Genomic DNA, 26,462 nt, shown 5'->3' with positions numbered 1-26,462 from the left:
GGTGTTTCAGTTCTGAAAGATGAAAAGAGTTCTGTGGATAGATGGAAGTGATAGTAGTATAACAATATAAATGTACTCAATGACACTGAACTGTACACTTCAAAATGGTTAAATGGTTTTAAAAAATGAAAAAAAAACCTAGATTTAAGAATTAAAACTAAGAGGTAGAACCACTAACAAAATGAGCAAAATTTTAGGCAGGAAAGAGAGAAAGTATAACTTATTAACTTATAGATAAGAAATAGCAGACAAGCCTCAGTAATGAACAAGAATGTGAAGAATAGATAAAGCACAAGAGCTAGATCATACCAAGTTCTGTTTAGGTTATTTGCATATTGGCTAACCCTTGGGAATTGATATTATAACCAATGGTTTGCTTCTAACTACCCAACGCCCTATTTTTAAAAGTGCAATTTTTATGAACAGTTTTCTAAATTGATAACTCTGATCAGACTCCTGTGACTCTTTCCCAGGATAGCAAGGAGGGAGAGAGAGGCAGATCTTTTACTCAGGTTTGTCCCACCATAAAAGTACTTATAGACTTGGGGCACCTGGGTGGCTAAGTCAATGAAGGTTCCAACTCTTGATTTCAGCTCAGGTCATTATCTTACAGTTCATGAGATCCAGCCTGGTGTCAGACTCAGTGCCGACAGTGAGGAGCCTGCTTGGGATTCTGTCTCTTCTTCTCTCTCTACCCCTCCCTTGCTCTCTCTCTTTCTCTCAAAATAAACACTTAAAAAAAAAAAATCGCGGGGCGCCTGGGTGGCCAGTCGGTTAAGCGACCGGCTTCAGCTCGGGTCTTTATCTCACGGTTCGTGGGTTCGAGCCCGGCGTCGGGCTCTGTGCTGACAGCTCAGAGCCCGGAGTCTGTTTCAGATTCTGTGTCTCCCTCTCTCTCGGACCCTCCCCTGCTCACGCTGTCTCTCTCTCTCTCAGAAATAAATAAAACATTTAAAAAAAAAATCGCTTGCAGACTAAAGCCTGGCAAGGAAGAGAGAAGCAGGCTCATCATTTCCAGGGACAGATTCAAAGTCATAACAAGCAAAGGAAGCAGGCTTGTGAATGGCCATAGAGTTAATTACTGAAGACCTCCAACCGCCATCTCACTCCAATTACTGTATGCATTTGCTAAAGAATATGTGTATGCTGTGGTATTTACACTTCCCTTCAATTCTAGCTATGATTATACCTAGCTCTTGCCAACCAGACTTTTATTATTCTTGTTTGCTGTATTTATAATCCTTTTGCAGGGTGACCTAATAAATTCTAGCCAATAAACCATGTGATTCTCAAAACTGAAATAAGTAGTCATCTTTCATTCATCCTTTTAATTCACCAACTAGCGTAAAAGAATCACAGTCACAATATGTTAAAGTGCTGTGCAACTATTTAAAAAATGAGATGAATCTGCGTGTATCGAATCTGTAATGTTTTGATAAAGATGTCTATAATGTTAAATGACAAAAGGAAAGTTAGCAGTATTACAGAGTGCACTTTTTGTGTAAATAAAAAGGGATATATATTAAGCTAGTGGATTTTAAAACATTTTTCTAGGAAGATGAGCAAGACAAAAGAGACCTTTGTGAGGGTAGGGACACTGGGATGAAAAAGGAGCTATTAATGGTCATTTTCTGTTTGTGTACTATTTAAAGTTTTTACCGTGTTCATAGTATTTTATTTGTCTGTACATTTATATATTTAGCACAGGATTATCTGATTGGATGATGGCCCAGTTTTTTTTATGCATTTCTGCATTTGGAAAAAAAACTAATAATTTTTTTCATAGGATCACCATTCTCATTCTCTTTAAAGTCTCTACTGCACTTGGCCCTCTTCTTATTGTAAGTTTTATCTACTGATCTTCCAGATACTGTATTCCATTTTCTTCCTTATATAAAATAGGGTAATAATACCTACTTCACAGGTTGGTTATGATTAAATGTATATAAAACATCCAGTAAAGTGCCTGGAACATAGAAAGAACTAAATTATTGTTACCTATTCATAGTGAAAAGTGAATACACTCTACACATATTCACCCTTTTCCTAGCTACAAAGAATTGTGCTCCTTGGACTACCCACTTCCCCACGTTTAGCCCATGTGGCTTCAATGAAGCCAGCATTAGAGAGACTTAAGCCAATTAGAACATTCCATTCCCTTTGCACAGAGACTGTTTCACAGGTGGCCCAAGACTTTTATTCAAATAAATGATGGGGAAGAAAAACTCTCCTTACCCCTGGTCTTTAATTTTAGAAGATCTGAGGCTGGAGTTACCATAGCCATCTTACCACACCAAGGGAAGGGCCTGGAGGTGCCAGAGACCACTATACAAGAGGAACACCAAGACAATGGAATGCAAAGTAGAGCAAAGAAATCCTGTGTCCTTATTTGAACACTGAATCCAGTGACACTCACCTGACTTTTTGATTATGGAAGCCAATTTATTTTTCTCAAGACAATTTAGGTTTCCTATTACCTAAAATCTAAAATCCTGAGACATTACAATAATTATTTCTTTCTAGATTCTAAGAAGGGACAGTTTTTGGTGGTATTCTCTCTTTATTTACTAGATTTATTTATTAGATTAAAAAACTAATCTATTTTTGTTTCAACCATTCATATAGTACGGTCTCATCCTATTTTCTTCCCTAAGCTGTATTCTCTTTCTCTGCTGCCTACTGGATATATCTTTCCTAATTCCAACCTACATGAATAAAAGCAAGGTCATTTTTCAAAACAGTCTTTTCCTAGAAAACTATTTCACTTTTTCACTTCCTTTTTTTTTGTGTTAAGATAGGTGAGAATTTCAATAACATTCATGTACTAATATATAATGTATAAAGTATGTGTATATATATACACACTTACACATACATATGCATATTATACAGATGCATATGTGTCACATATAAAATGTATAATATGTAAATGTATAACATTATATTATCAAGAGGAATATTCACTACTATCTATGCTGTTATAAGTCAATTTATTAATCTTTCTTTTTTAAAGATTTTATTTTTAAGTAATCTCGACACCCAACATGGGGCTGAACCCACTACCCGGAGGTTAAGAGTCACACGTTCCACCAATGGAGTTGGCCAGGCCCAATCAATTTATTAATCTTGAACAATATTCTCTAAGTATTTATTCATTACTTACATAAGATCATGTTTATTTATCACTTTTATTTATTAGTTAATATCTAATTAATCCAAATATTTATAATTAACTAAAACCTGATTAATATTTTAAAATATTCTTAAAGATTTATCCACAAATCTAATAACAGACATTATGAATGTTGAAACCACATTAGAAGACAGACAAATAACATTTTTTCTTTTTTTGTGGGGTGGGAAGAGACAGAGAAAGGAAGAGGATGAAATGGGGAAGGGCAGAAGGAGAAGGAAAGAGAGAATCTTAAGCAGGACTCAATTCTCCCCTCCTCCCACCCTGAGATCATGACCTGAGCCAAAATCAAGAGTCGGGTGCCTAAGCAACTGAGCCAACCAGGAGCCCCCAAAAACATATGATGATGACGACAAAACTTAACTGTGCATTTAAAGAATGGAAAATGTGGATTTGAATTCTAATTCTAATTTTTCTCTTTTAATTTACTCTTATTTCTTCCTATGTGGTACAGTTTCACTTTTAAAATGTAAAAACGGAGGGTTCTGTTCTCAGACTGCCTGAAATTACACATAATGGTTGTTAGTACATGATTTGGGATCAGAAAGATGAGACTTGGTTTACTTTCCCAAATGACTATAAATTAGTCCATCCCAATCTGACCAGCTTCTTTTTATAATTTAACTCTGTTAATTTCATGAGAAGTATCCAAAGTATTACAAGGGATCAATCTTTTTTTCTTGTGACTCTAATCTCTTCTCAAATCACTTCTTCACTTGTTTTAAGCGTCCTACTTTCACTTTAGATTTAAGTCTACTCTGTAGCTGTTTTCTACATTTTTGTCTTTTCTACATTATACAAACTGGCTTAAATATGTTTTAAAAATACTTGTTCTGAGTGAAGCATGGTTAGGTTCGACTCAATCTAAAGCTATTGGTAACTTGATTGACTTATTGAAGTAACATTTCTTTCTTATCTGTCATTAAGACTTACTGTTATTTATAGCAATCATCAAAGAAAATAAAACCAGGAATTATCTCTAACTTGTTTTTATTTCTATCCCCTCATCATTAATTCAGGGATTGCCAACAAAGAATAATATCTGATTAGCTTTACGTGTTTAAACTCTTAACCATTAAAAACTAAAAAGCTATATATTTTTCCTCCCAAAAGTGCCTGGAATTTTTCCATTCTACTGTGTACGTACTTTTCACCTTCCACATGGGGGACTATACAGTAATAACTTAAGAAAGCTATGCCTGATCTAAGTCTTTTTTCTAACACATCTCATATAACTGGTTTTTTTTTTCTTTTTTACCAAGTCATTCCTTAGCTCAAACATTTTCTAATAGGTGTTTCCTCCATATCATATCTACCATCCTCAATCTGGCTTTCAAGGCCTTTCATAAGCCAACCTTCCAACTTGACATCCCATTATTCATCCTTAGCACATGCCCTAATAAGGTCAGTTATTATAAACACAGTAATATCAAATGCTTACACCATATGTGTTAGAGACAATTATAAACAGTCCTAGGAGGTGGGCATTATATGCTGATTTCATAATAAATAGTCCCAAAGAGACTGATAAATTGAGTAAATTATCCAAGCACGTAGCTAAAAAATTATGGGATTCGGGATTTTTTTACGTTACATCTTTCTACTGCTATCTTATGATCTGTGACCCTTATACACCACTCAATTTTTGTCTAGTTTTTTTTTTTTTTCATGGTTGATCTCTCCAACTCAGGTTTTGTAATATTTTACAAATTTCAAAAATCCATATGATTACAGAAGCTTTCAAAGAGAATCATTACATTTTCTTGATATAACCAACAGCCAAAAGTTTTTATTGAGTTTTATTGTATATAGTTATTATTGTAAGATAACAATGCTTTTTTTTTTTTTCAATTTTAAAGGCATATTACATAGTATGGAGTCAATACTCCTGCAAACCACACCAGTCTCTCTGAACCTCACCAAATTACTACAGTTGGCAGGGTGTGTCTTCCACACCCCTCTAGAAAATCACTGAACCTGACATAATAATGCTTCTGGGGCCAGACTTATAATACTTAGAATGCTAATGTAAATTCATTCATAAAGCAGACTTATCAGTGCTTCACTATGCCACCCCTAGATATGCAAAGGTTAAAGGGGTTTTGAAAAAGGGCTCCCAGTCCTTAATGTCAACTACATATGCATCGCTGAATAAATACTTATTGGAGGTAGTCAAATCAACCAGTGCTTAACATAACGGGGGATTAGGACCACGTTTGAGAATCTGAATAAAGTGCCGGGAAAACTAACTCCCCAGAACAATGCACAAACACACGGAATTCCGCATACAGTTTCAGCGGGGAGCCGGGGAAGTGTTAGGAACTCCACTGAATCTCAATTACCTTACCACCAGGGCCACAGGCTCCAGGTTAAAAATGGACTAACAAAACTAAATTCTCTAGGAACAGGAATACCTGCCTAACAATCCTGATTATACCTTATACAGTTCAAAGCATTCAAAAGTTGTTTGATAAGTTATTTATTAAATATTAAATATTTAATAATTTTCTCATAAAGACAATCAGATGACACCAACAAATCACTTCTTCCATTACGAAATCTTTCAAATGATTTTCAAAGCCCGAAATCTCCTTTCCGCTAGAGACACTAATGACCTAACACCCATAAATTCTAAATTATTTTGCTTTTCACGTGTACACTATACCATCATTCACCAACCCAGGTTTTTCTGTTCTTGTCCTTCTACTCCCTCCAAACTCTGGGCTTCCTGCTTCGCATCCCAAAAGCTGCGTCCAGAGTCCCACTGCTTCCAGGGAGACGGAAAATAGCTGATGCCCTAATGCCGCATACACTATTAAAGCAGGTATAGTGGGATCCACTGATGGCCACAATTTTCAAACCCCTTCTTCACCAAGTCCCGAGGTGAAGAGATTTACCTTAAGTTGCAGGAAAGCAGTGGCGATTGTTCCCACAGAGCTAGGACCAGTTACCAAGAAGCCTCCCGACCTCCCTGTCACCATAGTGATTACTAAGAGCTACGCACACTCCCTCTTCTCGCGATACTACAGAGCCGCGGGTCACCCGAGCCCGCCCTCTCTTTAAGGGACGTTAGGGGACGGCTGTGCCCCCACTCCCCCTAGGGGGTGGAGCTCTACTGTTTTTTTCCCTCTTGTTTAAAATTCTCCAGATTGCTTTTTTTTTAATATTTTTATAAGAGTACTGTTGCCGTAGGCCTCAGGCAAAAGTGTTTCGCCCCGCATTTTCATTTAGAAACGTCTCCGACCGCAAGGGTTCCGCCAGGGGTTCACGCAGGCGTGTAAGCGACCAGAAGATGGCGGTGGTAGTCGCCGCATTTTTTTCAAATTAGTGATTCCCAGAAAGCATTGCGCGCATTTGTAACGAATTTCCGTTCGAGTTTGTATTTTAGGCGCCATTTTCGAGTGAAGGACCCGGAGCCGAAACACCGGTAGGAGCGGGGGTGCCGTACAACGGTTTCCAGCTTTGGTCTGACTGGGCTGTCCCGCAGGTAAAGTACTTCTCTTCCTGATCAGGTTGTCACGTTCTTACTTCCTGCCCCGTCTGCGGGCGCCTGGAAAGTAGAGGCCTTGAGCTGGAGCAGCCGAAGTCTGGGCTGAGGCTGCCGCCGGGAGATTTCTCTCGCTGTCACCCCTCCCCCCTCGGCCGCCTCCCGGCAGTCGGGGCTCCCGCGCGCTTCGCGCGGGCGCCACTTCTCTGAGCTACTTAAGCGTCTCTCGGCGGGGGTGCGGGGCTCCGCGGACTCTAAGCCTTGCGGATCTCCTCTCAGAAATCCTGGTCTCTGTCGGGGAAAGGGCGTCTCCCGTGTCCCTGGCCCCTGACCTCTCTTCTCCCGAGGGACTAATCACCGGGTCGGAGCCCTTACTGGTGACCTTTTGTAGTTTATTGCCCAACGAGATTCCGCAGCGGGCCCCGAAGGGACAAACCCCGCCACCCCAAGGTGACTGAACTGGAGCGGGCGCTGCCTGTGTCCGACTTGGAAGTTGAGAGTGGTCCACCCCGGTCTCCGGCCGCCTTTTCGGGTCGGACGGTGGCGAGGAGACCTGGAAGCCCCCGGGCCGTCAACGGCGCCGAGAACTAAATGGCGGGGAAAGTGGGCGGCGAGTCGCCCGTTAGTCTTAGGCACCCTACGGAGAGCTGATAGTCCCTCAAACCTAAAGCTCACGGAACTCTCACAAAGTCTGTGCGCTTGCTTCCCTAGCCCCGGGAGCGTGGGAATATCAATAAATAACTGGAGTATAGGAAATATTTCGTTCGGAAATCAAAGGAAAATATTCTCATACCCCTATACTGTGGAAGGACGGGAGAGGGGAGGCATTAGGAAAATAAAAAGAACTTAAGCAGCTCTGTCCTTGCTTGATTACCAAGCCCGTCTAGGTTTTCCCACTTGCTTCGGACATAAGAAATCGAATCCCGCCTTTTTGGCAGTTGGGTTTTATATGCCTTCTTTACCGAGCACCGGCCGGCGTCGGGCGGGGATTTTTAAACGGGGCCCTCGGGAACGGATGGACGGGGTTTTCTCCCGGGTGGGGTGGGGTGGGGTGGGGTGGGGACGGGACGGGACTGAGTCCAGTCCCAGTGCGGAGGCCGGCGCGGAATGTACCGGCCCGGTCCTGCAGCCGGGCGGGCTGACTTGCTCCCGGCTCTCCCCCGGCCCCAGCGACCATGCCCCGTAAAGGCACCCAGCCTTCCACCGCCCGGCGCAGAAGAGAAGAGCCGCCGCAGTCCCCGGACGGCGCCAGTAGCGACGCGGAGCCAGAACCCCCGCCGGGCCGCGCTGGCAGCCCGGCCCCTGCTACCGCAGGTGAGTACCCCGCGGCGACTCGCAGGAAAAGCTCGCTGGGAGACCCGGGTGGGTCCGCGCCCAACCCGGGAATGGCTGGTGTTTGGGGGCGCGGAGGTAAGGGTCTGCGGAGTTGACGTCTGTAGGTCAAGAGGAGCCGCTCAAGAAAGCTGGTGGGATTTTCAGAGATTGGAGTCGCCGTGCAATTTTGCTGTAATGGTGCTGGAGGGGATTGGGGCAAGTACGTGGCTGCCCTTAAGAATTTCTTTTATTTCCGCGGAAGTCGGTTTGGTCAGCCAATAGCTAGTGGACTTTTTCCCGGACAGAATTCACTTTATTGTATGTTAAAAGTTGTTTGACGCTAACTTAACCTCCTGGGTCTTAAATTGCGTTTAAAGAGATGATGGTAATTTTTACTCGAAACTACTGTAGCTTTTGCGAGTAGAGGAATTGTATGACTTTAGGAAGCCCCTCTGACAGTGCCGCTTGAGCTCTTTGAGAGTCCAAAGTGAAGGTTTCTGGTGCTCAGAGATAGGAGAAAGTTGGATTTAGAACCTTAGAATTTAACCACCTGTTTAGGCGCGGAACAGAGAATCGAGTTGTTGTGGTTTTCCCAGATTTGCTTTGTGTTGTAATGTTTTGCCTCTTAAGAGATATGTTTTTGTAGGATTTTGTGACTGGTGGCGTTTCCTTTAAAAATTTATTTTTATGTAAAACTAAGCTGAAATTCTCATTCCTCCTGACTTTAGTATAATACATTTAGAGTGTTTCATAAGTAACATTTCCCCGAAGATTAGCAGGCAGTAGTCCCCTGAACTAATTGCACTAATACAGGCTTTTTCCCCCCTTGCCTTCCCTTTCCTTTGACTGACTTAGAGACACCAAGTGAGGAAATTGATAATAGAAGTTTAGAAGAGATTTTGAATAGCATCCCTCCTCCCCCGCCTCCAGCAATGGCCAATGAAGCTGGAGCTCCTCGGCTAATGATAACTCATATTGTAAACCAGAACTTCAAATCCTATGCTGGGGAAAAAATTCTGGGACCTTTTCATAAGGTATTTGACCATTTTTAAATAACTATTAATAGTATAGAGTGTATATTTCACTTTTTATCATATTTCTCCTGATTGATAACACATGGTATGTTTCCTGTGTTTTTAACAACTGAAATTGGTTTTTGTTTATCCTGGTTATGTTTGGTACCTCTTTAGCTGTTAAGTTTTCCTCACTGAGTAGAATTGGTGAGTTTTTTGCTTGAAGGAACTATTTTATTTTCTCTATTAGAATGGATTTTGTTAAAAAAAAAAAAGCTATAATTACGTCTTATTTAAAGTGTTAAAGCTTGTGATAGAGGAGACTATGATATAAATAAACAAGTTGAAATGAAAACTTTTAAATAGTTAATAGTTTTGGTGCAAGTAAAAAAGGCAAGTGGTTTAAATTAAAATCAGTATAGTATGACCTTTTCTTTAAGTTCACTTTAATTATTTTCTGTTCTTTTTATGCAGCGTTTTTCCTGTATTATTGGCCCAAATGGCAGTGGCAAATCCAATGTTATTGATTCTATGCTTTTTGTGTTTGGCTATCGAGCACAAAAAATAAGATCTAAAAAACTTTCAGTGCTTATACACAATTCTGATGAACACAAAGATATTCAGAGTTGTACTGTAGAAGTTCATTTTCAGAAGATAATTGATAAGGTAAGGGACTTCTGACTGTTTTAATTATTTACAGCCTCAACTACGGAACACCGGATTTCCATAGATTGCACATTTATTATTTTTGGCTTAAATAGGCTTTTAAAAATTAGTGTATGGTTAAAGCAGAACGGATGAATACTGATTTCATTACTTCCAAGATTATATTTTCTTTCTGAGTAGTGGTGGTGGCAGCCGTTAAAATATTAAAATTTTCAGCCAGGACAATGAATTATAGGTAGCTCCTAGTAGCTAGTTTAGAATAAAACATGGAGCAGTTTTTAGTATCTTGAGTGCCAACATAGGCATTCTTTCACTATAAATTTTGGGTTCATTTTTTTAAAGTTCCGGTTTTATTGCTTTCAGATAAATTACCTAAACTTAAAAATGTAACTGATGACTAATTTTACCATCTCCATTACTTTAATTAATATGAGTAGTCCTGTGTGTCTGTAATGTGAAAGCGTTCTGGTTCACTTTAAACTGCCTTTAAAACGGGAAGGATGAATATATTTGTTTCCTAGAAAAGGAAACAATTTTAGGTAAAATGTCTATATTATCTACATGGTTCTGTTGGTATTGTTTTTTACTCGTCTGTTTAATAATTAACTTTGGAAACTCATGGCTTAAAAATGACTAATTGGAACCTAAAAATACCGAAAACTCCATAATGAAGCAGGGATGTGACTTGGCTTCTAAGTTTTGTAATTTAGATGTTATTTTAATATAAAGGGCTTTAATTAAATTTACATGGTGGTATCTATATTAATTTTGTTTCGTAGTGCTTTTCTATTGTACAATTTAGGTTGGAAAATAGATTGCCACTAAATCAGGTTTGATTTCATTGCCTATTATTATAATTATGTTCTGTTTCATGTAAATTTTAAAAGCCATAATTTCAAAAATGGGAAAGCAAGTTTTACTATCAAAGTAAATATGCACTTCATTTTTTAAAATCCATTTGATTTTTTAAAAATTGGGGGAATGTAGTTGTCAATTGCAGTTGTTTATACCTTCCAATGGCATACTGTTTACAAAAGGAAAAACCAAAAAAGCTAAGCCAACTTATGCTTACTACCTTCCTTTCTTTGGATCATCTCTTACAGCTTTTCTAAATGGACTAGTAATTTAATCTGTCAACACGTTTTAATAATTGGAGTTAGTTTATTTCAGATACGGTGAGATTCTTGTTCTCCTTCAAATACTCTTTTCTGAGTCATAATAGAGTTTTAGGCTTGTTTGGAAGTGGGTTTTTTGTTTTGTTTCTGTTTGTTTGGCTTTTTGGTTTTTATGATCTACAAGGAGAGGGATCAAACAACTTGGAAACTATTCTTTGCTAAGAGGGTTATTTCTGAGAAATAACTGGTTGTTTATGTGCATGTTCAATTTAAGTTTTTAATCCATAGAATTAGTTTCAATATGAAGAGTGAAATTTGGTACAGACCTGTGACTTAATACTAACAATTGCTTTCTGGTTTTGTTTTTCCGCAAAACAGGAAGGGGATGATTATGAAGTCATTCCTAACAGTAATTTCTATGTATCCAGAACTGCCTACAGAGATAATACTTCTGTTTATCATATAAGTGGAAAGAAGACAACGTTTAAGGATGTTGGAAATCTTCTTCGAAGCCATGGAATTGACTTGGACCATAATAGATTTTTAATCTTACAGGTAAGTTTATTAAAGACTCTAGACATCTTCTTATTCTTATTCTTATTACCGTTTTTCAATGAAGTTTAGAGGGGTATCCCCCTATTGGATGAATCCTGTATTTTTTGAGGCCTTAAAGTACTGTAGCAGCACATCATGGTTTACATACTACAGTCAAGATGCGAATCATTATTTGCTGCTCTAGAAACTTAAGGAAATTCATTCAAAATTATTTTTACTGTAAGATGCACATTTTATGTTTGGATGGACTGACATACTTGTTCCGCTCTAGCAGCACGTAAATATTGGCGTAGTGAAATAAATATTAAACACCAATATTATTGTGCTGCTTTAGCGTGACAGGGATATAACAGCTATTTGTTGTTACTGTTTGTATTTTCCTTTAAGATAACATTTTAAATGAGATTCATTATCTTTATAGTCCTTTAATTTTGTTTTTATCTCTATTAATATTAAATAGCAAAAACATGGGGAAAAACTGTACACTTAGTGTTTGACAATTTTAGTTTGAGCGCCTTACTAATTTTTTTTTTTTTTTTAACACCTACAATGGTTAACTAAAAGCTTACCCAAGCTGGTTTTTGTTTTGGTTAGAATGGCCTACTTGAACCACTAAATATTGAGATCAGAAAGCAACTGACATTTCATTCTGAAGTATCACAACTCTTGAAGTCTTTTTTAAGTGATATAAAACTAAGTACCTGGTGTTAAGTTGAATCTTATCAGAAACCCTGTGTTCTTTATTAATCTGTTTTACCAGCCTTACTTGGTAAGAATACTTTTTCTTCTCTCTTACCTTTAAAAAAAAAAGTTATCAGTGTAAAATATCACTTTATCAGATACGTTAAAATTCCTCTTTGATTGGAAACTACTTTCTTTTCCTGTGTTTTATCTAGAATTTCTCAAAAGCATAATAAAAGCAAACCTATATTGTGATATAAAATCGCTGCTGATATTACTTAATGTCTTATGTTACTGATTTTAAAGTAAGCTAAGAATTTTGATTTGATACTAAAAGTTTCGTTAGGATAACTGCGTGTTCTCAATCAGTTCTCTTACTCTGGAATGACTTATATTAATGTCTTTTGTTACCAGGCACAGTGCATTTGTAATACTTCTGTAACCCAGACTTATTTGAAAATGAATGTTGGGGAAAATCAGCTGCAGATATATTTCTAAACAATTTGAGTTTACATAAATGTGGAATTAAAGCTATGTGTGTTTAATCAAATTTAACTGTTTTATGGACCTTCATATTCTGGGATTTGGTTTGGTTAACTGTGGATTAAAAGTTATTTTGCTCTATAATACTGTATTTGATACTACCATTTTGCAGGAACCTATACTCCTGTTTACTTTTTGTTTATATGCTATTTACTATCCTGGGATAATGGGACAAAATTTTACACCTGTGCCAAGACTCCTCAAAATAAAGTGGACTGCATTTTAACCCTTGTAAGGGTAAATTTTTTTTTCCCTTGGTGCAGCCTTTCTGTACATAATTCAGTAATAAAGGAAGCTAAATAAAGTAAAAAAAAAAAAACAGTAATTTTTAAATTGTCAACTTTATGTTAAACATGTGCCTCTGAAGTATGTAGAATGCTTAAATCATTTTGTCATAGTAATTTCAACCTTCTTGTATCATTTTAACAAATTGTTTAAGACATTTTTAATGTCAAAGTAAACTTACTTCCCGAGCAACATTCATTTCCATTTAATTAAGCTTACAGATAGGAACCTTAGGAATTCATCTGTTAGGAAAAAGAAACAGGGATTGGACTATTAGAACTAATGATGCCCTATTTAAAAGTCTGAGGGAACGTGGCAGTGTTTTCTGTAGATTTTTATTTAGTTCCTTACCAAAAGCTTAGACTCTTGAACTAGGTTTAAAGCCGTTGAAGGTAAGTAAGAATATGGTTTTTTATTATATTTCTCCTAGTTAATAACCTCTCCCTTAAAAAAAATAGCTGGGATTTGGGAGGCTGGGAACTTGGAGACATCATAATAACAAGACCGTAAATGATTTCTTTGAATAAAATGTATAGATGTTTGGCTAGTGGCAGTGATTTAACAGCCTGAGTAATCTAAAGTAGTGTGAAAATTTATTTTTAAGATTAAACACCACTAAATCTGGGGCACCTGAGTGGCTCAGTTTGGTTGAGTGTTGATGCAGGTCATGATCCCAGGTCCTGGGACCAAGCCCTGTGTTGGGCTCTGCTCTGGGCATGCAGCCTGCTTACGATTCATTCTCTCTCTCCCCCTCCCCCCACACAATCTCTCACCCTGACTCTCTCTCAAATTTAAAAAAAAAAAAAACACCTAAATTTTAGAAGCCCATAAGGATAAAATTTTTTACAGTGTTTAAGTTGGGTTAGTAGCTTCTTGAAGTAGGCATTTTAGTATTTGAATTCATTTTAAATTTCATTAGTTGACCATTCAAATGAATATCTAATGAGGCACTGTGCTAAGATGCTGTGAATGTTAGAGATGGTTAAACCCTGCTTCTTGTTCTTGACAGCACTTACACATGCTTTCAGAAAGTGTTAATGTTATAACTGGCCATGGTACTTTTAATGTTTATACATGTCCCTGTTTATATATACCTTAATTTGAGAGCCTTTGTCACATTGTAATAACTATTGGTGAAAATAAGTAGGGTTTTATTAGCTCTCCATGGCATTTCATGGTAACTATGATTTACAAATGAGGTTTAAATGGATACACCAAATGTTAAAAATTAAAAGAATGTTAACTTTTTTAAGTGTTAAAGTTAAAAGAATGATAACCTTCATGCTTTTATTATGGTTCAAAATTACATTTAACAATTGTTTCAGGAGTGATTTTACAAACCCCTAAAAGCTTCAAGTGTTAAGGCAGTTTTAGTTTTGTCAGTTTTCAACTTCATAACACTTTTTGTCTTCATTATAATAACACCAGAATTAGAACTTTAAATAGGAACCAAGATTTTTTTTTTCTCCTACATTCTGCTAATAAATATTTATTCTCCTATGTCTTTGAGCTACCAGAGGCCAACAAACCAAATCACCAAGGTTAGTATCTGCCTAAAGTACGTCAATAGAAAGGAACCTATACTCCTGTTAGTAACTTTCCAAATTAGTAATTTGGAAATGGGATTAACCTAGGTCTGAATTACTGGTGTGTTTCTTCTTCCTTCTTCCTATATACTTTTCCTAAGGGTGGCATGTCATACAAATTATTTGGGTTATAGTCTTTTAGCCTGTAGAAATAAGTCTGTGCTATATCAAAAAGAATTTTTTAGCTCTATATCAGTAGCACCTAAGTTATACAAAAGTGTCTGATTCACTAGCCTCAGCTTGAAAGAAAATAGGAAGTTACTCCTAAGCAACCAGGACATCAAGCAGCCCACCCACTAAAGCATTACCTTCTTTACTGATGTACTTATTTTAGGCAGATACTAACCTTAGTCATTTGGTTTGTTGGCCTCTGATAGCTCACAAAGAGCAAATGAGAATAAAATTTATTAGCAGGATGTGAGGACAATAATATAGTACAGTGGAAAATAGAGAAAATAAAAAGATTATCAAAACAAAATAAAACTTCAAAGCCTAGTAATTTTGGGCCATTTAGTTTTAATGCAAATACTCATTTATTAGAAGAATCCTTCAGGCCTTATTAGGAAAAAAAGTTGTATTGTAGCTATGTATTTGAGTTTCTTGTGGTTCATGCTTACTAAAATTTGATTTCATTCGAATAAGAATAAAGAGCATCACTATTTCTCATATTTCTAAGCTATGTTTTATAAACTAGGTTATCAAAGAATGGTGTAACTGAATCACAGTATCCTTATTTGTCACCCACTATAGTAAGTTAAGATGTAAGCCCTTGGTATTACAATATTGAAATATATTTGCAATTTTTATGTTACTCTTAAAAATCATAGTTGGTATTTTACAGGGTTGCTTAATGTCTCTAATACGATATGAATGTAATTTAAAACCATAGGAAGTTTGTAGTAAATAACAAAAAAAATGTTTAAAACTGTATTCAGTCTACTGAAGCTAAGAAACTAGAGATAATTATGGAGGCCTGTAAAACTTTGCAGGCTTCAGATGCTAGCATGACAGTAACTTGAAACTGTCTTCGTGCTGCCGTTATTTGTGCTTTAGAGCCTTAACCTTTAAATTTAGCTTGAGGCTTTAAATTTTTTTCTGAAATGTATGGAGCTTATTGCCCGAAGTTAAAACTATTTATATAATTTCACTTGGGATAGGTATGTTTCCAGGGGGTTGGGAGGGAGGGTGTGCAAAAAAAAAAAAGAAGGGCCTTCCAGGTACAGACCTGTGAAGTCACAAAGTATATATAAAATCATACAAAATGGAAAAAGAAGAAAGCAAATGGTAGCAGGTGGTAAGACAGGCAAAGGACATCAAGGAACAGAGCCATAAGAAAGGTTCCAGCTTTTAATTGGAATACCACAGTAGTCCTTAATAGTCAAGAGATAGGTAGAGGCCTAAATATTCTAATTGCTTGTTGAAGCAGTAGTATGAATCTGACAGTTACTGGTTGAAATAAAAATGAGTGCCATTATAGCAATCTAAAACTGAATGTTATGTGGCAGTTGTAATGGAACTACTTTGGTTCAAATATGTCCTTAAGCATTTTTATTTTCAACGTGACTGAATGAAAAATGTAAAAATGCAACCTTGTTAGAATGAAGAAATCATAGCTGTATATCCATCATTTTAACTAAGGAGGAATACGTAACCCAAAGAAGCAGCCACTCTGCTTTACCCAAATCTAGGCAGTTTCCTAATGGTGGTACTCCATCCCTGAGCAGGTAATTCGGCCAGGAAAAGTGCGATGCATTTAGGAATATTTTTGTCAGTGCAAACTGCTACACTGAGTCCTAACTTCTGGCTATTTGAAAAATGTATAAGTAATACTTTATGTCCATTTGACTCAGATGTAATATCAAGTGTCAGATATTTTTTGTTGTTTGGATTATAAGCCCAAAAGAGTTAAACTAATACCTCAGTGGTTCTCAGCGGGGGTAGTTTTGCATCTCTGTCCCTGGTACTTTGGTCATTGTTTGGAGACACTTAGGATTGTTAATAGCTGAGGATGGAGGGAATGCTACTAGGATCTGGTGTGTAAGAGGTCAGAGATGCTATTAAACATCCTGTGATGCCCAGCATAGCTCCCTGCAACAAAGAATATCCAGCCCTAAATGTCAGTAGTGTTGCTGTTGTTTAACCCTCCCTAGTTTAAAACTTTGAATAAGACTCTGCTTCTTCAATGACTGTGTTTGCCCTGTTATAATTCAAAACTTTCGACATTATTCTAGGCTTAACTCCTGTCTACAACTTAAAATAATACTGCAAACATTTGGAAGGAAATGATAATTAAAGAATAAAATGTTATATGTAAATACATAGTTTAAATACTTAGTTTGAAACACTAATTTATACATAACTGAAGTTTATAGAGGAAAAACAAGCTCTTTGGATAGCATTTTACTTTGTCTTTAATAATCACATTCTGTTGTGTTTTCAAACTACAGAAGAGTGATAATATATAAAAATATTAAAAGTTAATGCCTTTTAATGACAAGATTTAAGGTGAGCTGTTTTAAGTTTGGAGTTTTTGGGTTTGGGGTTTTGTTGTTGGGTGTGGGGTTTTTTAATGCTTATTTTTGAGAGAATGTGTGTGAGTGAGTGGGAAAGGGGCAGAGAAGGGGGGGAGTCAGGATCGGAAGCAGGCTCTAACTGAACCGTGAGATCATGACCTGAGCCAAAGTCAGATGCTTACCGATTGAGCCACTCAGTTGCCAGTGTTTGTGTTTTGTTGTTTTGTTTTACTATGTTTTTTAAGTATACTTCATGACCAACATGGGGCTAGAACTCACAACCCTGAGATAGAGTTGCATGCTCTACCAACAGCCAGCCAGGAGCCCCAAGCGTTTTTTGTTTTTGTTTTTTTTTCTTTTTTTTTTAATTTGGGAGCTTTTGGTAGCTTTGACTCTTTGTCATTACGTTTACAAGATATACCCCACGGTTTTGAGGTTTATTCATATTTAAATATTTTGAATATTTACATTGAGGAAGTAATAGGCTTTTTGTGTGTTTTTCTTGATTTTTTTTTTTTTCTGAAATAAAGGCATCTATTTTTTTTTTCTACTTGCCTCTTCCTTTTCTTGTGTTGTAATAGCACAAGCAAGCTACTCCTGTGAAGTAAAGTAGCAGCATTTTGCCTGAGCATGTTCAGACAAAATTTTCTCCACCATGCATCTAAATGGCTGCCTAGCAGTTAGCCTTGAAGGTTACTGATAGTGGGGGTTTTTTTTTTTCTTCTTTTCTGTTTGTAATTGAATTGCATAAATACAAATATATAATGTTGATCGAAGAATTTTAATCACACTTCAAAGATGTTATATTAATGATTGCAAATAAAAGTTTTCTGATTTCATATGTACCAGGAACTTTCATTAGTTTTCAGTCAGTTGGATATCTTGTCTTATTACCATGAGAAATAGTTAATTTCCTTTTTTATTTAATGGTCTTGTTTTTAGAAAGTTTTAGAACATTAAGTTTGAGACATCCTTTTAAATTCTAGCACTTGAGGAACTCATAACCCCAGGTTTATAGAGGAAGTTTGAGAATACACCTTTTTGGGACAGGATTCCTACTACAGTTAAGCCATGAAGGATCTTTTTGAAAATTCTTTATTTTAGAATAGGAGCTCTAATTATGTTACTAACAACAAAAAAAATAAAAATAATTATGTTACTAACAATTGATAATGTTGCCAAATTACAGATCATATGAATACCTTACTGAGTTTTGCCTTATAGAAATGTTAATACTTGTATTTTTTTTATATATTGAATGAAATTTTAAGATCGGGACTCTTTGTTTGGCTGTATACGTCTACGTGAATGAATATTATAATTTGGTAAGAGTTTATGTAAGGGAGTATAAATATACATTTCTTACCACCCGTGAAAAATGAAAACTCTCAAGAACATCAGTGGAGAAAGCATTTTTATTTGTATCTTACTAAATCTCTTTAAGCTACTGGTTTATATCATTTGTTTGTTAGTATTGGATTTGTTAATTGTTCCTAATTCTCACTTAATATTGTAGCATATACAGTGAATGTGTAATACAACTTTTATTTTTAAGGGGGAAGTTGAACAAATCGCTATGATGAAGCCAAAAGGCCAGACTGAACATGATGAGGGTATGCTTGAATATTTAGAAGATATAATTGGTTGTGGACGGCTAAATGAGCCTATTAAAATCTTGTGTCGGAGAGTTGAAATATTAAATGAACACCGAGGAGAGAAGGTGAATCTTCTATAGACTGTTCTTACAGATCAAACTGTTTTTGCTGATTGAACAAATCGTACTGAGTCAAATATTAAATTTATAATCATTTATTGAATAATCTTTACTGTTTTAGATTGAATTTTATATTTTTATTGACCTTTAAATCAGCAATGCTATATAAATATAGTTGATATTTTTGTCTAATGGTCTATTTGAAATTCAGACTCTATCTGTGAAATATATTTGAATAATCCATACACTTTAAATTTTTGTAGTTAAACAGAGTTAAGCTGGTGGAAAAGGAAAAGGATGCCTTAGAAGGAGAGAAAAACATAGCCATTGAATTTCTTACCTTGGAAAATGAAATATTTAGAAAAAAGAATCATGTCTGTCAGTATTACATGTAAGTACATTAATTTATCATTTGTATTAGTTTCCAACATTAAGCCTTTCTTTTTTTGCTGTATTACAGAAAAATAGACTGAAGTAGAAAAAAATTCTTAAAATTACTTTGTTATGAATATGTTAAATTAATTTTTTACCATAGTACTAATGGTAATTGGTTTAATTTTTAATTGTTTTAATTTTTATGTTTATAATTCCAGTATAATTAACATACTATTATATTGGTTTCAGGTGTATACTGTAGTGCTTCAACAATTTTAAACTCGATTGAACAGTTACTTGTTTTTTTTTTGAGAAGTATTAATATTCTTTTATTTTCTATTATACATAAACCACACTAAAATGCCTTTCATTAAGCCAAAAGGCAACATTTTAAATACAGGGAATTTTAATTAAATTGACATAGTTAAGACTAAAAAGATAAAGTGGACATTGCCAGCTTATCTTCCACCCTTGCCTTTAACAGGCTAACAAACACAACTTGAAACACAGCTGAATCTTGCTGTTCTGATACAGTAAAGGGATTTCCTCGGTATTTAAATATATTAATATAACTAGTTATATAAATCTAAATATAAAACAAATCTCCTATAAGTTTAGAGATGGCATTTACCATCTCTGAAAAGCTGAACATCTAATCAGTTCAAGTCATATTTTTTGAAGGGGAAAACAGTAACAGCATTTGCTGAACCAGAATTAACTAAGTTCAAAAAGCTAATTCATTTAACCACAAGCCAATCTTATTTAAACCAGAACTGTCCAAAATATTCTATCAGCCATTCATGATCTGAATTCTGGTGTATGAGATCAATTTAAATACAGTACTCATAAAGTCGTGAGACATTTTTTGTTTTGTAATAAATAAGGCAATAGCCAACTATTACTCCTTAGTAGCTTTTTTGAGATAAGCTATCAAGTCTGCTCTTTCCCCTGCCTTCTTAATGCCAGTGAAGATCATTTTTGTTCCTGGGATGTACTTCTTGGGATTCTCCAAATACTCCGTCTGTGTCTCCTCTCCCCAGGTGATGCCTTTGTTCTTGTTGGCATCAGTGTAAGAAAGTCCAGGGGCTTGACCCGTCTTTTGTCCAAATAAACCATGGAGATTTGGTCCAGTCTTGTGCTTGCTTCCCTTTTCCATGGTATGGCACTGGGCACACTTCTGAACAAAAGTCTTCTTGCCTTACTCAACATCACCCATTTTTAAATCACTCTTTGGTCGCACGCAAAGCGAAGGTACCCAGACGTCCAGCTCTCTGATTGAACATTTTTATACTCTTTACTCCTCATGATCAGTATACTTTTAATCCTCTTCACCTCATCCTCCACCCACCTCCCTTCTGGGTAACCATCAGTTCTCTATAGTTAAGAATCTCTTTTTTGGTTTATCTTTTTTTCTGTGTTTGCTTAAATTCCACATATGCATGAAATCATATATTTATCTTTCTCTGACATTTCATTTAATATTATACTCTCTAGATCCATCTATGTTGTTACACATGGCAAGATTTCATTTTCATTCTTTTTTGTGGCTGAGTAATATTCCATTGTGTATACATACACCACATCTTTATCCATTCATCTATTGATGGACATTTAGGCTGCTTCCATAGTTTGGCTCGATGTGCAATAAACGTAGAGGTACATATATCTTTCCAAATTTGTGTTTTCATATACTTTGGGTAAATTGCAGTAGTGGAATTACTGGGTCATACGGTAATTCTGGTTTTCAATTTTTGAGGAATCTCCATACTGTTTTCCACAGTGGCTGCACCAAGTTTGCATTCCCACCAATAGTGCATGAGTATTCCTTTTTATCCCACATCTGTGCCAACATTGTTATTTCTTGTGGTTTTGATTTTAGCCATTCTGACAGGTGTGAGGTTGATATCTCATTGTGGTTTTGATTTGCATTCCCCTGATGATAAATGATGTTGAACATCTTTTCACGTGTCTTTTGGCATCTGGATGTCTTTTGAGAAATCTGTTTATGTCTAGTTAGGGGTTTTTTTTTAGTTGTGATTGGTATAAGTCCTTGTAGAAGTTCTTTCTTTTGGATACTAACTCTTGATCAGATATGTCATTTGCAAATATCTTCTCACATTCAATAAGTTCTCTTTAATTTTTGTTGATTGTTTCCTTTTTTGTGCAGAAGCTTTTTATGTTGATGTCTTCCCAGTAGTTTAATTTTGCTTTTGCTTTCCTCCCTTCAGGAGACATACCTAGAAAAGTGTTGCTACGGCCAAAGTCAGAAAAATTACTGCCTGTGCTCTCATCTAAAAGTTTTGTGGTTTTAGGCCTTTAATCCACTTTGAGTTCATTTTTGTGTATGGTATAAGAAAGTGATGCAGTTTCATTCTTTTGCACATAGCTGTCCATTTTTCCCAGTACCGTTTGTTGATGCTGTCTTTTTCCCATTGCATGTTCTTGCCTCCGTTGTTAGAGATTAAACTGACCGTATAAGCAGTAATTTATTTCTGGGCTCTCTGTTCAGTTCCATTCATGGATGTCTCTTTTTGTTCCAGTACCATACTGATTTGATTGCTACAGCTTTGTTATATATCTTGAAACTTGGGATTCTGATACCTCCAGTTTTGTTTTTTTTCTTTCAAGATTCTGTTGGCTGTTCGGAGTCTTTTCTGGTTCCATACAAATTTTAGGAATATTCTACTCTGAAAAATGCTGTGGGTATTTTGATAGGGATTACATTAAATCTATAGATTGATTTGGGTAGTATGGACATTTTCACAGTATTTATTCTTCCAGTCCATGGACATGGGAGATCTCTTTCCATTTGTTTGTGTCATCTTCAGTTTTTTTCATCAGTTTTATAGTTTTCAGAGTACAGGTCTTTCACTTCCTTGATAAACTTTATTCCCAAATATTTTGTTTTGTAGTGCCATTGTAAATGAAATTGATTTTTTTAGTCTGTCTTTCTGCTGCTTCATTATTAGTGCATAAAAATGCAATGAATTTTTGTATATTGATTTTGATCTTACTGAATTCTTTTGTCACTTCTAGTAGTTTCTTGGTAGAGTCTATTAAGATTTTCTGTATATAATGTCATCTGCAAATAATGAAAATTATACTTCTTCCTTACCAGTTTGGATGTCTTTTACTTCTTTGTCTTGTCTGATTGCTGTGGTTAGGACTTCCAGTACTATATTGAATAAAAGTGGTGAGAGTGGACTTGCTGAACTTAGGGGAAAAGCCCTCAGTTTTTCCTCATTGAGTAAGAAAGATGTTTGCTGTGGGTTTTTCATATAAGGCCTTTACTTATATGTAAAGTATAAAGTATATGTGTGTTGAGTCATGGTCCTTATTGAACTATGTTGGTGAGGATTTTTATCGTGAATGGATGTTGTATTTTGTCACATGCTTTCTTTGCATCTATTGAAATTTTCATGTGGTTTTTTATCCTTTTTCTTCATGTAATGTATCCTGTCAATTTTCAAATATTAAACCACCCTTGCATCGTGGGAATAAACCCCACGTGATCATAGTGAATGACTTTTAAATGTATTGTTGAATTTGGTTTGCTTAATAATGTGTTGTACATTTTTGCACCTATATTCATCAGAGATCTTAGCCTGTAGTTCTTTTTTGTAGTGTCTTTATCTGGTTTTGGGATCAGTGTAATGCTGGCCTCATAGAATGTATTTGGAATCTTTCCCTCTTTTTTTTTTTTTTGTTTTTGTTTTGGAATAGTTCGAGAAAAATAAGTATTAACTCTTCTTTAAGTGTTTGGTAGAATTCACCTATGTAACTGTCTGATCCTGGACTTTATCATTTTAATTTCCTGAGGTATTGTTAATTACTGATTCAGTTTTATGGCTCATAATCAGTCTGGTTCAAATTTTGTACTTCTTCCTGCTTCAGTTTTAGGTTATGTTTCTAGGAATTTATTTCTTCCAGGTTGTCTAATTTGTTGGCATATAATTTTTTTCATAATGTTATGAACAGTCCTTTGTATTTCCTTGGTGGCAATTGTTATTTCTCCTCTTTCATTTCTAATTATGTTTGAGTCCTCTCTCTCTTTGGTAAATCTAGCTAAAAGCTTATCAGTTTCACTGATCTTCTCAAAGAGTCAGCTCCTGATTTCATAGATCTGTTTGTTTTTACATTGATCTATTTTGTTTATTTCTATTCTTATCTTTATTATTTCCTTCTACTGATTTCTGGTCTTTTCTAGCTCTTTTTAAGTTTGGAGTTGTTTGAGATTGTTACTGCTTCTTGAGCTAGATCTGTATTGCTCTAAGCTTCCCTCTTAGAACTACTTTTGCTGAATCCCAAAGATGTTGAAACCATTGTGTTTTCATTTGTCTTCACGTATTTTTTAATTCTCTGATTTCTCAGTCTACCCATTTATTGTTTAATGAATGCTATTTAACTTCCATGTATTTATGTTCTTTCCAGATTTTTTTCTTGTGGTTGGTTTCTCGTTTTACAGTGTTGTAGTCTGAAAAGATGCATGGCCTGACTTCTATCTTTTTTAATTTATTGAGGATTGTTTTGTGGCCTAAAATGTGATGTCTTCTGGAGAATGATCTGTGTCACTTGTAAAGTGTTTTCTGCTATTTTAGGATGGAATGTTAGGAATACATCTGTTAGATCCATCTGGTCCAATGTATCTTTTAAAGCCACTGTTCCCTTGTGGATTTTTTTTTACATCAGTGGATAGATGTAAGTGGGCTGTTAAAAGGCTCCTACTGTTCTTGTAATGTTTTGTGGGGTTTTTTTTTTTTTTTTTTTTTTTCCTGTGAGAGAGACAGTGTGAGCAGGGGAGGTCGGGGAGAGAGAGGGAGACATAGAATCTGAAACAAGCTCCAGGCTCTGAGCTGGCAGTCAGCACAGAGCCCAACGCAGGGTTCTAACCCACAAACCGTGAGATCATGACCTGAGCTGAAGTTGGAAGCTTAACCAACTGAGCCACCTAAGCTCCCCATCCTACTATTATTGTATAACCATCATTACTTCCTTTATGTTTGGTAACAGTTGCTTTATGTATTTGGGTGCTTACTGTTGGATGCATAAGTATTTGCAATTGTTCTATCTTCTCCTTGGATTGTTCCCTTTAGTAGGATTATATAGTGTCCTTCTTTGTCTCTTGTTACAGTCTTTGTTTTAAAGTCTATTTTGTTTGCTATAAGTATTGCTAACATTTTCTTTTCACTTCCACTTGAATGATAAATGCGTTTCTCTCCCCTCAGGTTCAATCTGCTTGTGTCTTTAGGTTTGAAATGAGTCTCCTGTGGGCAACATCTAGATAGGTCTTACTTTTTTATCCATTCTGTCACCCTGTCTTTTGATGGGAGCCTGTAGTCCATTTACATTCAAAGTACTTATTTGACAGATAAATGCTTATTGCCATTTTATTACTAGTTTTATGGTTGTTTCTGTAGTTCTATTATTGCTTTCTCATGATTTTCCAGCTTGCTTTTTTTTTTTAGTAGACTTTTTTTTTAATGTTTTTATTTCTGAGAGCGAGAGAAACAGAATCTGAAGCAGGCTCCAGGCTCTGAGCTAGCAGTCAGCACAGAGCCCGACGTGGGGCTCCAACCCATGAACTGAGAGATCATGACCTGAGCAGAAGTCAGACGCCTAACCAACTGAGCCACCCAGGCGCCTTGCCAGCTTTCTTTATTAATATACTTAGATTCCCATGTCTCGCTCGCTCTCTCTTTTTCCCATACTTGTTTGATTTGTGGTTACTGTAAGTTTATATATAACATCTTATGCATATAGCAGCCTTTATTAAGTTAATAGTCACTTAAGTGCACCCGTTCTTTTCTCCTTTCCTGCCACATTGTGGGTATATGCTGTCATACTTTACATCCTTTTATTTTGTGAATGCTTTGACTGGTTTTCATAGATATACTTAATTTCCTGCTTTTGTACTTCATACTTTTCTTACTGACATTTCTTGTCAGGCTGATTTAGTGGTCATGAGTTCTGTTAATTAAGTTTGGGAAACTCCTTATCTCTTTTTCTGTTCTAAATGATAGTCTTGCTGGATAGAGTTTTCTTGGCTGCCAGTTTTTGCCTTCAGCACTTTTTGAGTATATCAAGCCACTCCATTCTGGTCTGTAGTTTCTGCTGAAAAATCTGCTAATAGCTTTATGGGATTTCCATTTTATATAATTTTTCTCTTGCTGATTTTAAAATTCTTTATCATTACTTTTTCCTATTTTAATTACTGTGTGTCTTGGTGGGCACCTTCTTGGGTTTATTTTTGAGGGGCTTTCTGTGCTTCCTTGATCTAGATTTCTGTACCCCAAATCTAGAAAGTTTTCACTATTACTTTCTCCAGTGCAGTTTCTGCCCCCTTTTCTGAGATCCCTATATGATGTAAATGTTCTTATACTTGATGCTGTTGCTGAGTTCCCTAAGACTCTTCATTTACTATTTTTTTTCTCCTTTTCAATTTGATTGCCTTCTATTACTCTGTCTTCCAGGTCAGTGATCCTTCTGCTTCCTGTATTCTACTATTCATTGTCCCTAGTGTATTTTCAGTTTCAGTTGTTGAGCTCTCCATCTTTGGTGTTTTTTTAATAGGTTTTCTGTTTCTTTATTGATGGTCTCAGTGAGATCCTCGCTTCTTTTTCTCAAGTCCAGTTAGGATCTTTATGACCATTACTTTATCAGGCATATTGCTTATCTCGGTTTTGTTTCGGTCTTAAGTGATTCTGTCATGTCCTTTCATTTGGGACATATTCCTGTGTCTCCTCATTTTTTCCAACTCTGTGTTTCTCTGTTAGAAAGTCAGCTACATCTTCTACTTTTGAAAGTAGTGGCTTTATGAAGAAGAGGTCCTGTAGTTGTCTTGCAGTGCAATGTCCCCTGTTCACCAGAACTTGGAACCTAAGGGTTATGTTCTGTGTGTGTTGCATGTACCCCACTATTGTGGCTGAGCTGCATTTGCCTTCAGGCTAGTCCTGTGCAATGGCTCATTCTGCCTATTGGGCAAGGTTTATTCCGTGTTGTTAGTGGGCCAGTCGGGGGCCACTTGAGTGGAGTCAGACAGGCATTTGCTAGAGATGCAGTAGCATCAAAGTGCAGGACACTTTCCCTGTTGTCCTTTGAGAAGCTTTCATTGGTGAGCAGGGCCTGCAGCCAGACTAAGTGACTGCTCCCCACCTACTATTGAGGCCAGTCAAACAGGTGTGTGTGGTTATCTTACTCTCTCCTCAGGACAGGTGGCACTTTGGAGTAGTGCTGGCTCCTGTCTGTGCTGCTTGCACATTGCCAGGCTTGTGGCACCACTTTGGATAGGCTCTGGCCAAGGGCATGCTAGAGGGGACAGACCGGACTGCAAGAGAGTTGGGTGGGAGGTGAGGGGAGGTTGGGCAAACTCTTTGCAAAATAGGTGGAGAGTATTGGCACTGCACTGGTTCACATAGATGTGCC

General features: G+C 36.5%; 2 protein-coding genes and 1 pseudogene across 4 annotated transcripts in view; 1 reads left to right on the top strand and 2 right to left on the bottom strand.

Moving 5' to 3' along the window:
* The window catches only part of IFT80 (intraflagellar transport 80), a 128,935-nt gene extending 122,771 nt beyond the window's left edge, over window positions 1–6,164 (bottom strand). For all 3 annotated transcript variants that reach the window (XM_039241957.1, XM_039241958.1, XM_039241959.1), the window contains exon 1: window positions 6,091–6,164. The gene's annotated coding sequence lies outside the window, so the exon portion shown is untranslated. The remainder of the gene's footprint in view (window positions 1–6,090) is intronic.
* A 205-nt stretch (window positions 6,165–6,369) lies between these two features.
* SMC4 (structural maintenance of chromosomes 4) overlaps window positions 6,370–26,462 on the top strand; it is a 43,746-nt gene continuing 23,653 nt past the window's right edge. The window contains exons 1-7 of the mRNA XM_039241955.1: window positions 6,370–6,680; window positions 7,851–7,994; window positions 8,850–9,028; window positions 9,482–9,673; window positions 11,167–11,343; window positions 18,507–18,671; window positions 18,929–19,056. Of these exons, the coding sequence (XP_039097886.1) occupies window positions 7,856–7,994; window positions 8,850–9,028; window positions 9,482–9,673; window positions 11,167–11,343; window positions 18,507–18,671; window positions 18,929–19,056 (980 nt within the window). The 5' untranslated portion in view covers window positions 6,370–6,680; window positions 7,851–7,855. The remainder of the gene's footprint in view (window positions 6,681–7,850; window positions 7,995–8,849; window positions 9,029–9,481; window positions 9,674–11,166; window positions 11,344–18,506; window positions 18,672–18,928; window positions 19,057–26,462) is intronic.
* Window positions 19,939–20,256, bottom strand: LOC120238288 (annotated as a pseudogene).

The sequence above is a fragment of the Hyaena hyaena genome, unplaced genomic scaffold (assembly GCF_003009895.1).
Source record: "Hyaena hyaena isolate Hyena2069 unplaced genomic scaffold, ASM300989v1 scaffold_203, whole genome shotgun sequence".
NCBI lineage: Eukaryota > Metazoa > Chordata > Mammalia > Carnivora > Hyaenidae > Hyaena > Hyaena hyaena.
The sequence above is the reverse complement of the archived record's forward strand: the minus strand, read 5'-3'. Positions and strand labels throughout refer to the sequence as shown.